General features: G+C 35.5%; 1 protein-coding gene across 1 annotated transcript in view; it reads right to left on the bottom strand.

Annotated features, from left to right (window-relative positions):
- Positions 1-1,089: 1,089 nt before the first annotated feature.
- DPY19L2 (dpy-19 like 2) overlaps positions 1,090-17,368 on the bottom strand; it is a 95,083-nt gene continuing 78,804 nt past the window's right edge. The window contains exons 18-22 of the mRNA XM_015065059.3: positions 12,741-12,860; positions 11,646-11,820; positions 8,888-8,987; positions 7,421-7,546; positions 1,090-2,381 (exon numbers count right to left, since the gene is read on the bottom strand). Coding sequence (XP_014920545.2) covers positions 2,231-2,381; positions 7,421-7,546; positions 8,888-8,987; positions 11,646-11,820; positions 12,741-12,860 — 672 coding nt within the window. The 3' untranslated portion in view covers positions 1,090-2,230. The remainder of the gene's footprint in view (positions 2,382-7,420; positions 7,547-8,887; positions 8,988-11,645; positions 11,821-12,740; positions 12,861-17,368) is intronic.

The raw sequence follows: 17,368 nt of genomic DNA, 5'->3' as shown, positions 1-17,368 counted from the left end.
GGGAGAAGGAGCAATGGAACATTTTTGAGTGCACATCTGTAAGTGCCAAACACTTTACTACATTATCTTACATTATCTCATAATGATGCTACTGAGTGGGTAGTTTGGGCTCTCATTTACAGAACTGATTTACAGAGTCCGACTTACAGGTGAAGAAACTGAAGTTCATAGTCATGTGACATGGCCAAGCTTAATTAGCACAGTGCCTGGCATATAGTAAGGGCTCAATAAATACCTTTTGAATGGACGGTAGGTGATATACCCAGTAAAAACAAATGCCAGGGTTTAAAATTAGACCTATCTGGTTACAAAGCCCACGCTATTTCCTTCACAATACCCCGACTTCTGTGTGAGACGATGCAGAATTGTTTTTAAATGGCTAAGAAAGATCATTGCCAATGTAAACATGGTTAATAAATTTAGGAACCTATGATTTGTACCTTCATACCAGATTTATTTCAAGGTCAAAATGTATGCTTAGTAAAGGATGAGAAAAGATAGAAAACACACAGAGGATCTTCAAGGGCTTTTTTAATTCTTAAAAATATATAGTACATGAAAGTAACACAAATCCATATCAATACATTATATTTGCATGAAACATTTAATTAGTTAATATTGTTCTTCCCTGTTTTGGTTGTTGAATTCTACCAGCTTCTTTAAAAATATTTTTATGCCAATATCAAAAATGTGTTACTTTAATTTTATGAATGTCAGGTGCTATGTCTCTTTTCCTTCTTTGCCCTACACACCGAAAACTTATTTGAAAATGCTAGAATAGTAAAATGTTTTACTTTCTTAGCTGCTCTGCATCCTGTGTTAAAATATCTGACAACTATACAAGTTGAAAATAATAAATACATGTAAGTACACTTGTATAAAATATGTTATTAGGTAATACAGCTCTTCTTTTAAAAAAGTTCTCCCAAAGTTTGAAAAATATTTCCTATGAAAACATCATCCAAAACGTATTTTAATTTTTACGAATGTTAGGTGTTAAGTCTCCCTTTTCTTTTTTGTCTCATACCTAGGCTCCAGTTACTTGAAAATACTGATAAAGCAGTATCTTTATCAGCAGTATCTTTAACTTAAAGCAGATAGATAGATACTAAAATACTACAGATGTGGCATATTTACTATCAAGCACAGACAGTCTTTGGCAACATCTTCAAGATAACTATTTCCCACTGCCAAAGCACTGTTGTTGCATAGGTTTTATATTGGAGGAGAAGATTTATAAAAACATCAATGCCCTCATCTAAACCCAAACATAAATGAGGATTTAGAAATTTGTTATTACAAAAGATGGCGATTGGAAAGATAGTAATCGGAAAGAAAGACTATGTCCAATGAGCTACAGGGCTGTCAAGATGAAAATGCCTTTGCTTCATTCGGGATCTAGAATCTTAAAATCTCATATGACAAATTTAACTAAATTTTCTTTTCTGATTATGTTTAACCCCAAAAGTTGGTCATGTACCATAGCAATTTTTATTTTATCTGGATGTTAAAAGAAAAACCACTGGATTATAAAGATAGATTAATAACCTGTTGAACTTAGGTTGGGAACTAATCAATAGAAAATACCTATCTGGTTGGGTAAATAAATTTCAAGAGATACAAAACATTATAAAATAGGTTGTTATTAAAAATATTTAAACTGAAATGATAAAAAAAATATTAAAAGCTAATAAAGATCTTTCCTGAGGGTTAGTAAAAGCAAAAACAACCTTAACAGACACGTGGTTACACACAAATTTCCTCATGGAGGTAAAGAAGTTGTGATCAGAATCAGGATTTTATGGAAGTGTCTTTCAGAAACTGCATTAGTATATTCTAAGTGGTTTAAAGAGTTTCAGCTGGTACATGCTGGTACCAGAGAAAATCTGAAATAATTCACCTAGTTGGATGCAAAAGGACTTACATCTCCCCTTGATTTATTAAATCTCATTGTTCTTTTACATGTATTTTTCTTTAAAACTTTAAGATGGACATTCGTTTCTGCACAATGAGATGATTTCGTCCTTTAAATAACAAGCTTAATAAGGCTGACATTCAATGGAAAACAATGAAACAATTTACCTTTTAGTAATCAGAATAACTAAAATATTTTTATCATCTTTTTAAGGATCCCTTATTAAAGCTTGTGATTTTCTTTTAATGTAAATAAGCCAAAGTGATGGTTTTCTACACACCTCCTTGCATCACAGTGTGATAGGTAGTCTCGTTGTCAGTTAACCTTTAATACTCTGTACATACTATTTTGAAATACTGTGGTGAAGTAGGGCCTCGGGTCCGTGAGCAAGACGCTACATAAGGGAGGATTAGCTGTATTGGAAGGGTCTTCCACATCCCAAATTTCCAGCATACTGCACCCAGGCCTAAAAAAAAAAAAAAAAAAAAAAAAAGGCACATATATACCTATATTAAAAATGCATTCAGATACAGGGGAAATAGGTAAATTATAAAGTAGCTCCAAGTTTGTTAGAGACTAATTTATTTAATAAAGGTTTTAAAGCATCATTTAAAAAAAATATCAGTTCAACATTTAGAGATAAAAATGAAATTATGCTGCATTTTCCTGTTCCACTTAAGCAAATAATCAGTATATTATTAAGCCTACCAATAAAGGTCCAATATACATTCAGAAATACATATTTAAAAATTTATTTTCAAAATGAAATATAAATAGATATATTTTCAAAGTGGTGTCACCATCCAAGCATAAGGGCCATGAGTAGTAGGAGACAAATTAAAGGAGAGCTAATCTGATTCCTGATGAATTTCATATTTTTTAGCTTAATCTAACTTAGATTACCATGAAAACATATAGTCCAAGGTGAGGAAAGAAAGCTCTTTTGCCAGATTTGTTTTCTTCAACCCTTTCCTATTTGGGGTGGCTCTATGATTCAACTGCTTGGGATAATATTTCCCACTAGAGAATAACCCCACATGAGAGTCAGTAAAGGGAAGAAGTCAGACGAAATTGACTTTTAAAAAAAATTGTTAAGTTTATTTATTTTGAAAGAGAGAAAAACAGAGCACATGAGTGGGGGGGGGGGAGAGAGTGAGAGAGAGAGAGAGAGAGAGAGAAAGAGAGAGAGAGACAGAATCCCAAGCAGGTCCTGTGCTGTCAGCACAGAGCCTGATGTGGGGCTTGAACTCATGAACCGTGATACTATAATCTGAGCCAAAGTCAAGAGCTGGATGCTTAACAGACTGAGCCACCCGGGCACCCCAAATTGACTTTTATTTTTCAATAGCTATATTGTATACAATTTATATACAATAAAATGTACCCATTTTATGAGTAAAGTTTGATAAATATGGGCAAATATGTATAGGTGTGTAAGCACCACCATAATCGTAATACAGAAAATCCCCAGCACTGAAACAAGTTCCCTTGAGCCCTTCTGCAGTCAGTGCTCTCGCCCAAACTTAGCCCAGGCAAACACTGATCTTCTTTCTGCAATATAGTTTTGCCTTTTCTAGAATATTCTAGATATTTATATTCACTACAGCTTTTATGTGTTACGTGATAACAATTCCATCCCTTTTCTTTCAATCTATACATGTATTTGTACTTAAAATGCATGTCTTAACGGGCAGCACATAGTTGGATTTTGCTTTTGTATTCAGTCTACTACTAATCTCTGCCTTTTGATTTGAGTGTTCAGTCACATTCTTATTTGTGATTACTAAACGTTGTTTGATTTAGGTTTGAAGGTCACAAATTCAGAGAAGTTCTTCAAGAGCAAATTTTTCTCAAGTTTCTCCCTGCTTTTGTGTCACTTTCTAGAGACTTCAAATAGTTGTTTTTAATACCATTAAACCCAACTTTGCATGCATCCTGTTAACTGAAGCATCTGCATATTGGAACTATGTCCTTGCTTTGAGTAGTGCCATGGTAACTCTTAGAGGACACAGTTCCAATACACATCAGTTAACATGACGCTGAGCTCCATGGAACCATGCAAAGCAAGAACACAGCTTTGACATGCTCAAGTTTCACCTAATATAGTACCATGCAAAGTGAAGAGTACCTGTGTTTTCACCCGATTCTTATAACTGTAATATCTGCGAGCATTAACTCAACCTTTTCCTGCCAATATTAACTGAACTCCTTCCAAAACTGGTTTCTTATGGGTCTTATGTTCAATTTCTTAGGGCCTTAGACAGACTAATAACTCCTAAATCCAGTTTGCCCAAACTAGAAAATCCAATTCGCACTTTTCATTATTTTCCTTAAATGTCACACAGCCTTAGGGCTTTCAGGTAAGGAGTATGTGATACTTAATAGAACAGAGTTGTGAAGAAAAGCAAAAGCAGCCAATTTTGTAAAAAGATTGCCTTGAGAGAAAATGTGCTATTCCTTCTTTACAACTTATTCCTTCCGTTCTCAGAAGGCTATTAGTGATAGCTGTAAAAATATTTTTCTAAGTACCAGAATTTTAGAAGAGTTCTTCTTTGCATAAATATTTACTTGTATATTTAGAGTAAGTTGTTTACATAATTACATAAGTAAAAACACACAGATCTCAGTGTACAGCTCCATGAGCTTTGACAAATGCATCCACCCATATAAAAAACATGTCAATCAAGATAATGAACACTGTCATTCTTCTAGGAAAAAGAAAAAAAGTTCTTGAATCCCTTTACAGAGTATTCCCACCACCACCTCCACCCCCTGCTCCACCATAACCAACTGCTATTCTGGTTTTTATTCCCATGAGTTTTGCATATTTTCAACTTGATAAAATGGAATCTCATAGTAGGTGCTCTTCTGTGTTTGGCGTCTTTCACTCAGTATGTTTTTGAGATTCATCCTTTTTACATTTCAGTAGTTTGTTCCTTTTCATTGCTGAGTAGCATTCCAGTGTATGAACATACTACAGCTTGTGTATTCATTTTTCTCTTGATATTTGGGTTGTTTCCAGTTTGAGATATTATGAATAAAGCTCCTATAACATCCTCTATGGATATTTTCATGTCCCTTGTTTAAATTCCAAGGAGTAGAATTGCTGAGTAATAGGCCAGAGATATGCTTAAATTTTTATAAGAAGCCTCCAAATACTTCTTCAAAGTGGTTGTATCATTTTTACTCCCATTGGCAATGTGGGAGATTTCTAGCATCCTTGCCAATATTTGGTACTTTCGTTAAGATTTTATCTGTTCTACAGTATATGTTACGGTATCCCACTGTGGTTTTAATTTGCATGTCCCTGAACACTGACAATATTGAGCATCTTTTCATGTACTTACTATTCACATATTTTCTTTCGTGAATTATGTCTGTCCAAGTCTTTTGTCCATTTTCAATTGTGCTATAAATGTATTATTTTATAAAATTTCTTCATACACAAAATATGTGTCTCCTTCATCAGATACATGCTCTGCAAATATTGTCTCCCAGTCTATGGCTTGGCTTTTCATTTTCCTAACAATATCTTTTGAGGAAAAGATTTCAATTTTGATGTGAACGATTTATTCATTTTTTAATAATGGTTAGTGATCTGTGTTCCAAGAAATCTTTTAATTTTAACTTTTACATTTAGTTCTGCAATCCATGTCAAGTTAATTTTTGTGTATGGGGTAGTATGGGTCATGGTTCACTTTTTCTTTGATACAGATATCCAGTTAGATCAGCAACATTGTTGAAAACACCTGTTTTTGCATTCAAGAAAAAAAAATACTGTTTTAAAATTTTCTCTGCATTTTTTCTTTGATCCGTAAGTTATCCATAAGTTTACTGCCTTATTTCCAAATATGTATGGATTGACTAGATATCTATATTTAGATTTCTAATTATTAATTTCTAACTTAATTCTGTAGGACTTCAAATCTTTTAAACATATTGAAGCCATTTTTATGGCCCAGCATGTGTTTTCTCTTGATGAAAATTCCATGTGCCCTTTAAAAGAATGTGTATTCTGCAGAATATATCTTCCTGTACTGTTCTATAAGAGTCAATTAGGTCAGGCTATTTGATACTTTTTGTTGTTTCTATCTTTCAATCCTTACACTCTTTTTATCTAATTTTCTTAGTAGAGAAAGTTAACATTTCCAGCTATGATTAAAAATTTGCTTATTTTTTCTTTTAATTATGCATATTTCTATTTTGTGCACTTTGAAGCTCTGTTTAGATGCATACATTTTAATTTTTTTTAATATTTATTTATTTTTGAGACAGAGAGAGAGAGAGAGAGAGAGAGAGAGCATGAACAGGGAAGGGTCAGAGAAAGAGGGAGACACAGAATCTGAAACAGGCTCCAGGCTCTGAGCTGTCAGCACAGAGCCCGATGCGGGGCTCGAACCCACGGACCGCGAGATCATGACCTGAGCCGAAGTCGGACACTCAACCGACTGAGCCACCCAGGCGCCCCTAGATGCATACATTTTAGAACTGTTACATATTTTTGATGATGAACTAATTCTTTTGACATTATAAAATGTCCATCTTTATCTGTGGTAATATGCCTTGTCCTGAAGTCTACTTTGTCTTATTAAATTTTAAATTAATGGATGTACACATATATTATGTTTCTGCTTCTTTTACAAGATGCCATTTCTTCCTAGATATATTTATTAGATATTAAAACTGGATAAAAAATTAGCTACTAAACTTGTGAACCTAGCTCTTCAAAAATGTTCTATAGTTGAATTCCTAATTACCTACAGGAGAAATGAAAATTCTTATTTGTTAGGCCTAATACGGCAAAGAACCTCTTAAGTCAAGGAATCTAAAAAAGGCCTCAAGATAACCTATTAGAATTTTGTCATTTCTAGAAACTATACTTAAGAATGTTTTTTTACTCTTTTCTCTTGAGTTACCTGAAACTTTTTTCATAAGTCTTATAAATTTAATGTTATCCACTTGTAATAACAGAATGCTACTGTCTCTATTGCTGTAAATTCAAATCTTTATTTCACACATCTAATAAAAATTATCATTAAGAATTTCAAACACTATGAAAGAAAGCTACATTAAGATGCTAAATTTAAATGAAAAAATCTGGAAGCTAAAACACACTATAGTTTTTAAATGATATTTACTTTTCTACATGAAATGATTTTAAATGCAATAGTGTTGTTTTTTTTTTTTTAAGTTTATTTATTTTGAGAGAAAGAGAGAGAGAGCGAGCGAGCAGGAGAGGGGCAGAGAGAGCGGGAAAGAGAGAATCGGAAGCAGGCTCCAAACTGTCATGGGGCTTGATCCCAAGAACCATGAGATCATGACCTGAGTAGAAGTCAACTGTTACACGCTTAACTGACTAAGCCCCCCAGGCACCCCTCCCACAATAGTATTTCAGTGGAATTTGTTTAGAATAAAAATTCTTAAAGAATCACAACTACTATAATAAAGTAAAACAGTTGTGGCTTAAAAATATTCCATATTGTATAGCACAGGGCTCATACTCACTTAGTTCTCACAACACACCATGCCTCTTCCAAGACGTAATAATTCACATGTAACGCCAACAATTTATCTCTCACTTCTTCTGCAGATTTTCGACTATATGTGGAATAAACTATTTTTGTCCGGGCCCTTTACATTCAAAACACAAGTTAAATGTTTTAAAATAAATTAGAATAGACTAGAGAAATTTTGCTAGCAAATCAAAATCTTAATACTCACTGTATAGAGCATTCATATATTTGACCTCAAGCAGCATGAATGTTTTGGGGATAGCATAGATTATTTTTGGATAGCAGTTTCCACATTCCTACTTAATTGTGCATGTGCTAAACCTTACAGTGGTTGGAATTTTGTATATACTGCTTGTTAGTGCTTACTGGAACGGGCAGATATAAACTGGTTTAGAGTCTAGAGCTGGGTAGCAGGATAATAGTTCAGGATAAAAAATTTGCTTTGTATAATGCATAAAATAATTAATCTGCTCATGGAACACATTCAGATAGAGGCTGAACGAGTGGAAACGTTTCAACAGATAATTTCATCTGTAGAAGCTCTGAAAAGCATCTGAATTGAAGTTGAAATGTAGCCAATCCAACATTGAGATAGAGGACATCTAGTGTAACAGTCAGGTAGAGAAAATATCTTAATGGAAGTGTGAGAAACTGGGTGATTTACCAAAATTTGGTACGAAAGATGATTTGGCCTTAAACAGGTGTTTTTATGAAATCCTGAACAATTATCATTTATGCATTGGGAATTTCTTAAAATCTCAAGCATATGGGATGTCCAATGTCCACAACCAGACATAAAACTTTAAATAATTTAAAATGTTACCTCTAACAATAGGCCAAAGATGCATTAACAGGAAAAGATTACCCTGACAATTACTAAAATGATTAAAATAATTTTTAAAGTCAGTTATTGAAGGAAAACAAAACTTTCACACCTCAGTAAAAACCTGAGTTCTCATAACTGGCTAACAAAAAAAACACCCTAAATGTTCATAAGTGCATATAGTATATAGCAAATTTCATATATTTTTTTTTGTTTTTAAAAAAAACTGGGTATAGACCACCAATAAGAGGAAGAATGGTTTCTTAAATCAGGCAGAGGGGCTTGTGGAGTCCAGAGCAAGGGCTAGCCAACTACGCCCATGGGCCGGACCCATCCCATCTGCCATGACTAGTACTTAGCAGTTCTACTTCAACAGAGACACACATGCAGGCTAGTCATGTGACATCTTCACTCTGAGAAAAATTAACCTTTTTCCTTTTTTCAGAGGTTTATTAAACATCCTTTAGAGTCAACAGGCACATAATTATACTTTCTGGATGGTTATTACACATTTTTCAACTACCATCATGAGTATGAAGATGAGAACATATGCATGTGTATAAAACCTTCCCTATTTCTAAGAGCTGATATAAGTTGTAAGCGTGTCTAGTTGAAACATTTCAATCAGTTGCCAACCTCAAGTCTGCATCCTCATAATGCGGATGATTCACAATGGGGTGAAGGGTAGACAGCTTGACACTGGCCATTGTAGGCATGGCACCGGCAAAAACAGCATCTGGAAAGCAAGAATATATTCCTTAATGCCATATTTTAAAGAGAACAAAGGTTCTTTTTCATCTATAATATTTGAACTCAAATTAAGAATACAAAATACATTTAAATAATCATCACTGGCACTGTTCTTATTCTTTGCTCAATATTGTCGACTATAATAGGAACCAACTTTGTTATCTCTGCGCGAGGAACTGTGTGAAATATTTTTACTAGGATTAAAAAATCTAGCTCGCACAACTCCATAAAGTGGGCTATAGGTTATTCTTGTTTTGTAAATGAGGAAACAGACATCACAGGGGAGAGTGACCGGCCCAAGACCACACACCTCGGCAGTGTCCGAGCCCACCCTCTTAGCTGCTTCACTACAGCCTCCTGCCATGGTCAAGCTCAAGGTAAAGATGATACTACAAAAATTTCATATCTCGTCCTGATAATCTGAAATGTTAAGAACTGAGAGACTGTTACAAAGGGCAAGTCTCATGCTACATCTTTTAAAATGACCTTCATGGGCTGTGAACTGTAGTTTCTTGGAAGACAAAAAGACCAAATGCTGACCTCCTGGCACTGTTGTATAATACATTATTACATAATTTTGAAGGTTATTATCATTTTTAATCAGTATAATAAAATCACTAATAAGAACAAGACAGGTCATTCAGGTCTACTGTAAATAACTGTTCGCTTGCAAATATAGTAAGTATTCTAAATGTAACGTCAAATGAAAATCTCTACACAGGAATTAAATTTGCAAATATTTAAGTCAACCAATATAGAAATGTGTATTTATTATCACAAGATTCAATAATTAATGATGGAAAGCTCTTAGGCCAGAGCAGTGGTTCTCAACCAGAGATGATTTTGTTTCCGAGAGACACATGTGGTCAACTTCCGGAGACATTTTTGGTTGGTTCGCTGTGCGGGACAGAGGTGCTACTGGCAACTAGTGGGTAGGAGGAAGGGATGCTGCTAAAACTCTGTGATGCACAGGACACTCCCTAACATCAATAGTGTCAAGGTGGAGAAAACCTGGGCTAGAGGGACCCAAAGCCCAGGGCCACAGTTATCAGGAGGACACGAGGCAGGCCTGTTCAGCAAGAGCTGTAATCACTGAAGAGAAACGATCTGTGGCAGAGATGGGGAGAAATGCTCTATATACTCTTCACTCGAGGTGGTGAGATAAATATGAACACGGTGGGGGAAAGAATATGATATTTTCCTATATGTATACTGAAGTTTCCACACATACTCGACTGACCATATTAGAAAAAAGATCCCTTCTGACTTGACAGAGTCTCACTAATACATGACTTGGTGATTAGACCATGGGCTGGATTTCAGTTCTCACTTGTCCTCTCAACTGAGCACTTTTATGCAGTGCACAAACTATACAACCCTACATGGGGGACCTGAACGTAAGCACTAGTCTCACCCATACTATAGAGCATCATGCTGATTTTAATACACATGTGGTAACCATAAAAGAACTCATAATACGAGGATGAAAAAAAGACTTATAAGAAGATCAAAGAAGAGACAGCTAAAACTGAGGTGGGAGTCTGTGAGAGTTATCTTAGAAGAAGTTGCCAAAGGTAGGTCCTCTCTGCCAGGAACCCAAGATGAACACTGGAACAATGAAAGACACACTTCAAGATTGAGAAAGTAGGTACCCGGCAAAGCTTGGGAAAAATATCTAACTGGGAAGGGATAAGGGAGAGTAAAGGGAGTGCCTACACTTGGTACTCCTATAGGGAAAATTCACAAAAGGATTAATTTAAAAATTCTGATTAAATCGTCCTGGCAGCTATCGGCAATTTAGGTACTGTCACCTCTGCAAACCAACTATCTGAGCTGAAGCTTGTAAAACTTACTTAAATGATGCCTAATTAGTAAAATGGCAACTGTCAAATAAATGATAAGAGGAAACTGACCCAAGGAGTCACAGGATGAATTTAAAGAAGCCATAGTGAACAACTAGTGCCAGAAAAAATTACTAAATACCAAAAATAGTTTGGGACAAGATTATAGATTAGTTATAGAAAATACCGTAGAAAACACTTATTCTCTGGAAAGGTTTTTCAACATGAAATAAATAACTTTGCTTGAGGTGGTTCTGGATAAAGATAGGAAGAAAAAAAGGTAAGCTAAAAATGATATTTTAGAGTATTTAAAAGTAGGATTTATACTCAACTCCTTGAAATGATTTAGTGAAGAAAAAAGAGTATCTGAGATTTTAACTCTTCTTGTGCGCAACTGGTTTTACAGAGTTGGATCAGACAGGCAGCACTGACTGAAGTGGAGAAGGAGTGCTGTTGACATTCCCATGGTCAGAAGTACCTTTTCCAATGGCCTGTAACTAGGTGTGGAATTTTGTTATTAAAGATTTCTTTTATTTGTCATTGGTAGAGTTAAAATACAATAATGATCTCAGAGTTATAATATATAACTGTGAACAATCATTAATTCCCCATGTTAATTAAAATTCCTGAGTTATCTAGGAGGCATTTAAAGAGGGCACACAATTGTTTTTTGAAAGGGTTTGATTTGGTGGATGCTGCAATTAGCATGCTCGAAATCTGTGAGTGTATAAGTGTCACCATGTGTGTGTATTTTTAAATGTGTGTATGTTACTAACTATACATATAACTAGACAGCTACATACCTGGTCTCGTATTGTATTTGATCCATTGTATCAGTTCTTCCTGAGGCAAATTATTAAATTCTCCCATTATGCTCCATTGATTATGGAGGTTTGCACAACCCTGTATTGACATCACTACTAGAATGCCAAAGATAACATTCTCAAAGCGAACTCTGCAAAAAACCCAGCCGAAGAGCTGAAATGAAAGAAACCAGTTATTTTTAATTCTTATATGAAGAGTGCTATAGGGCAATAAGAAACTCTCACCTTGCTACTTTAACCAAGGTGGGTTACCATTTGATATGATCAATGCACTAATAATATACAGAACTGCCATCACCTATTGTTTACACATAGTAAATATTTTGGAATTACAGGGCCACTAAAAATGGAACTTTCTTTCCTCTCAAAAGAATTAAGGCAGAAATACACCTTACCCTTCTAGTACTGATTTACCACCAAGGATTAAGATCAGTAAATCACAAAATAATGGAACATCCTCGAACTAAATCCTGTAACATCTGCCTTTCATGGGGCGGGGAGGGGGGCGGTCATCTATGGAAACCCCACTAGTAGAAACACATATTCCTCCTGGAAAAATAAGCATTATGATATTCTAAGACAAGACTCTTATCATCAAAGCTAAGTAAGATGTTTCTAGAAGTGCACTGATCCCCAAATTCTAGCTACTTTGTATATAATGGTAACAGAACTCCCAAACTGACAACTTTCCCTAGGGGTCCTTGGAGCCAAACGGGACAATACTAGAGAAATTCACCTGTATCTACTCTAGTATTAGAACATTTGAGGACAGTTTTGATGCGTCAAGAAACTCTTGCACAGACCTGAACTCTAAAAAACTATGTCTGTGGACAGAATACTAACAGAGGGGAAAGTGTGCCTCCTCAGTTGTCATAAAAGTATTGGTTAAAATCTAAGAATAATTTTCAAAGCTACTCAAAGTTGCTTTTGTTATTCAGAGTTAATCATGAAATAACATTTTAAATAATTTAAAGCAAGTTTTCTTATGTTTTGGATTACTCAGCAAAGCCATGGCAACTACCCTGCTGTTACTATAGTTACTACAGTACAGTTACACAAGGATGAATGCCTTACCCGTCGAGAGCACACCAAGGAAGCTACAACACACATGTGAGGTGTTAGAAACAACTTCAGCCTCATAATTAAAATGGCAAGGACACTGAACGCTAACAGTTGCAATGTGTGAAAAATCAGCTGTAAAAACAAAAAAAAAAATGACAATTTCACTTTATATATTTTTAAATAAATATAAAATATATTAAAACTATTATCATTTGCTAGGATAAGGATCTTTTGAGTTATAAGTCTGTTAATATTTATTAATTCATTCAACAAGATTTATCAAATGCCTATTATATGCCAGGTACTGTTCTGGGGGCTCTGGATACAGCAGTGAACCAAACAACAGTGAGGCACTGCTGCCCTTGGGAGGCTTACATTTTAGAACATTTATTAAGGAGAAACAAACATGGTCATAGCAACTAAATGGATCCATTACAGAGTCTATTAGAAAGTGGTAAGTTCAGTGGAGAAGAGACTGGACCAAGGAAAGGAGACGGGGAGGACACGGCATGGAGCGAGGCCCCAGGTGGGAGCAGTTGAGACTGCAAGTGGGATCATCAGGGTGGGCCTCATGGGAGAGGTGGTATTTGAACAAGACCCACAAAAGGTGAAGGAGTGAGCCACAGACACATACAAACATGCAGTGCTTCACAAACTTGTGTGTCATTCAGTCACATAGCAAAACAATTTTGTTAAGGTAGTGGAATTACATATATCAATATTTGTACTGATTAGGACTCCCCATTTTTATTAAGATGGGGTCCTACTGAGCAGAGGTTTTAGACAAAACTTTTCTAACAGACATATTCATAAAATATCAACCGATTCTTCACTAGAAAAACAATGCAACCGAAAGTGGAAACTGAATATTCATGTTCTAATTTTCAAATTAAATATTAAAGATAGCCTCATCTATAAAATTGAAAAATATTAAATCAATGCTGAGTGTTAGAGAAGATGCCACGAAACATACACTGAAATAATTAATTGGTACATTTCTGTAATTTGGCAATATTTATCAAGACACTACTAAGGAGCCAACCCCCCTGAGTTAAATTTCCATTCTAACCTAAGGGAATAATCAAGACAAAAAATGCTTCTACAAAGACGATCACTGAAGTGAATTTTTAGCAGCAAAAATAGAAACAATCTATGTGACCAATATAGAGAAGTAAATCACCACATTTACCACATGTATAGAGCCATTAAAGATTACATATTAGAAAATTATATAATGGCATGGAGAAGTTTCAGTGTGTATAAAATTATGTACGTACAAAATATTAGTTTTGTGAAAAACATTCATGTGTATGTATGTGTACATATATGTATACACACATATATGTATATATATGTATACATATACATATATATGTATATATGTGTGCATATGTATATATGTATGTATATGTACATATGTACATATATGTATATATGTATATATCACACACACACATATATATGTGTGGGGGTATATATATATGTATATATATGTATAGATATATACATATATATCTATATATGTATATATATATGTATATATGTATATATATATACATATGCATATGTATATATGTATATATATATGTATATACATATATATACCCCCACACACACATACACACACGCATGGGGGGGTAGGGAGGAAGGCTATAAAAATATATACCTAAAAAGTGAACAGAGGTTATTCCTGAATGGGGATTTTCCTGAACTTTCTAAAATTTTTAAAATGATATTTTTATATTTAGAAATACATAATTTATATACAAAACAGAATGCAAAACTGTGCCCAAAGCTGTATTTTTTTCCTTTTTCAGTAAAGATGTTTAAAAATGGAATTTGCTAATTTTTTCATAATTCTTCAACCCAAAGCTGGAACGTGGAAGACTTATTTCAAAATCAACCCTTCAGGAGCACTTCGGTGGCTCAGTAGGTTGAGAGTCCGACTTTGGCTCCAGTAGTGATTTCAAGCCCCACATAGGGCTCACTGTTGTCAGGGTGGAGCATGCTTCAAATTCTCTATCCCACTCTCTTTCTGCCCCTCCCCTACTCACACTGTCTCTCAAAACTTAACATTAAAAAAAAAAATCAATCCTTCATTTTTTTTGGTTAAATTATTTATTTTTAAATTTTTTAAAAATTATTTTTGACAGGAAGTGCCAGTGAGGAGGGGCAGAGAGGGGTGGAGGGAAAGAGGATCTGAAGATACTCAGTACTGACAGTACAGCACCGAATACAGGGCTTGAACTCACAAACCATGAGGTCATGACCCACGCTCAAGTCCACTGCTCAACCAACTGAGCCACCCAGGTGCCCCCTTCATTTTTCTTTAGTCAAACTCCTCTTTGGACAAAATCATGGACATGATGTGGAGAGAACAAAAGACATCAACGTATTTCATACCCGAATAGGTCCTTTTGTTTAGGACCATTAAATCACAGATTGGTAGATTACAGGGGCCATCTTCTTTAATCATCTATCCAAAATAGAGATCTCTTCTATAAATCTAAGAACTGGGTATTCACTAATTCCTGAAAAGGAATATGCCAAAGGGAGTGCCTGTTATAATTATGGATAGCTGAAAATGTTAGAAAATCTTTCCTAAAACTGAACCAGTGTCTCCAGTAAATTCCACATGTCTGCAACTACACAAAATTAGTCTAAACCCATTCACACATGACAGTTCTCTATTATCCAAATACTGTAATCATGACTTTGCACTAACCCCACCTTTACCCTTAGAAAGATTTCTATTTTTAAGCTAAATATTCAGAAACTTGGATCACTGTTCTGTATTGCCACAATTCTGGTTCCCTTGCTCTGGACATGGTACAGACTACCCATGTTTTTGTTAAAATGTGGCATCTAGAAATAGACTACCATAGACATGGTCTAATTAATGCAAGTACACATGACTTCTCCCAATATGCCTTCCTTTGGTTATTCTCAGCCACAGATGACACTATCATGGTCTCTGCTAAATCCCATCACTTCTACTTTATTTTTCCATCATTTCTTCTTAGGACCAACTTCTCATGTGACCAAAATTAAATCCAAAGTAATAATTCTTCTTGACTTTCCTCTATCATCTAAAGGCTGAAAGGACTTTGTTTTCATGGGGAGACCTGAAAGATCCCTACCATTTCCTTATCTTCCCTGCATACTGCTTTTTGTGGGTGCATGACATAGAACAGCCTTCCCAAATGGCACCACTTATGTCTATTTTTTATTGTCATCCACACGCTCCAACCACTCTTCTACTCACAGGCTACTGACTTTCTATGGAGCTCTCTTGCCAGTTATTTGACCTTCTAAACTATCAAATAGCTTTCTTTTTAACTACCAAACGGAAGACAGAAGGTTACAGTCAAAAAGTACAATTCAGGAGGCACCTGGGTGTCTCAGTTGGTAAAGTATCTGACTGGCTCAGTTCATGATCTTATGGTTTGTGGGTTTGAGCCCCACATCAGGTTTTGTGCTAACAGCTCAGGGCCTGGAGCCTGCTTCAGATTCTCTGTCTCTCTCTCTCTGTGCCCCTCCCTGACTCATGCTCTGTCTTTCAAAAACGATAAATGTTAAAAAAATTAAAAAGTACAGTTCAGGTGTGCCTGGGTGGCTTAGTCAGTTAAGCATCTGACTCTTGATCTTGGCTCAGATCATGATCTCACAGTTTGTGAGTTCAAGCTCTTCATCCGGCTTTGTGCTGGGGGTATGGGGCCATCCCTCTCTCCGCCCCTCCCCCGGCTCTTTCTCTCTCTCAAAATAAATAAACTTAAAAAAAAAAAAGTACAGTCCAAAAATCTGTACTATATGTACAGTGTTGTCAATTCGTTAGTACTTCTGTCCACATAAAAAACTAGGAAAATCCTCACAACATCTTTTAGAGGCTGGAAACAAGGAAAGAAGAGAAGCCCAGCAAACTGTTCACTACCCATCTTTGGAGTAAGTGAGCCAACTGGGTAAAGTGTGAAGTAGCAGCTACCAAGCACAAAGAAAACAAAGACTAAGTACAGAAGGCCAGTCCAAGTGGCAGATTGTCCTGGTCAAAACTACCTCCCACAACAATGTAAAAATGTCTTGAGAACATGGTAGGGATGCCCTTCACTGGCACAGGTAACAGAGGGCAAACAAAAGGTCCAAAAGTCACACAAATTTAAAAGTGGGAATTTACACAGCGTTTAACTTATACTAGGCATTATTCTAAGTATCTTACATGGAACTCATTTAATCCCATAGCCACCACATGAGCTAAGTGCTGTTATTACTGCTGTTGTTTTGGTTGTTCCCAAAAAGATGTAAAGTAACTTGGCTAAGATCACAAAGCCAGTAAATGGAAGAACAAGGATGTGAGGCCAGCCAGATCCTAGGTCTGTGTCTTTAACCACTATACTTCCTCTCCAAACAATACACTATCAACCACATGGTTCTGTTAATCCATGGACACAGACTTGTACAGACCCCAACATATATCACTCAATCCATTTCTTCAAAAGAAGTAATTCTCCCCCCAATTCTGTATTACTTCACTCCTTCAATAGGATACCTCTATATTGGTTCAGACAGCTTCAGCTGTATGTCACAAAAAACTCTCTGGCTGGCTGTAGAAAAACTTTACTTATGATAAAAAACACAAACTCAAC

Source organism: Acinonyx jubatus, chromosome A2, assembly GCF_027475565.1.
Source record: "Acinonyx jubatus isolate Ajub_Pintada_27869175 chromosome A2, VMU_Ajub_asm_v1.0, whole genome shotgun sequence".
NCBI lineage: Eukaryota > Metazoa > Chordata > Mammalia > Carnivora > Felidae > Acinonyx > Acinonyx jubatus.
The sequence above is the reverse complement of the archived record's forward strand: the minus strand, read 5'-3'. Positions and strand labels throughout refer to the sequence as shown.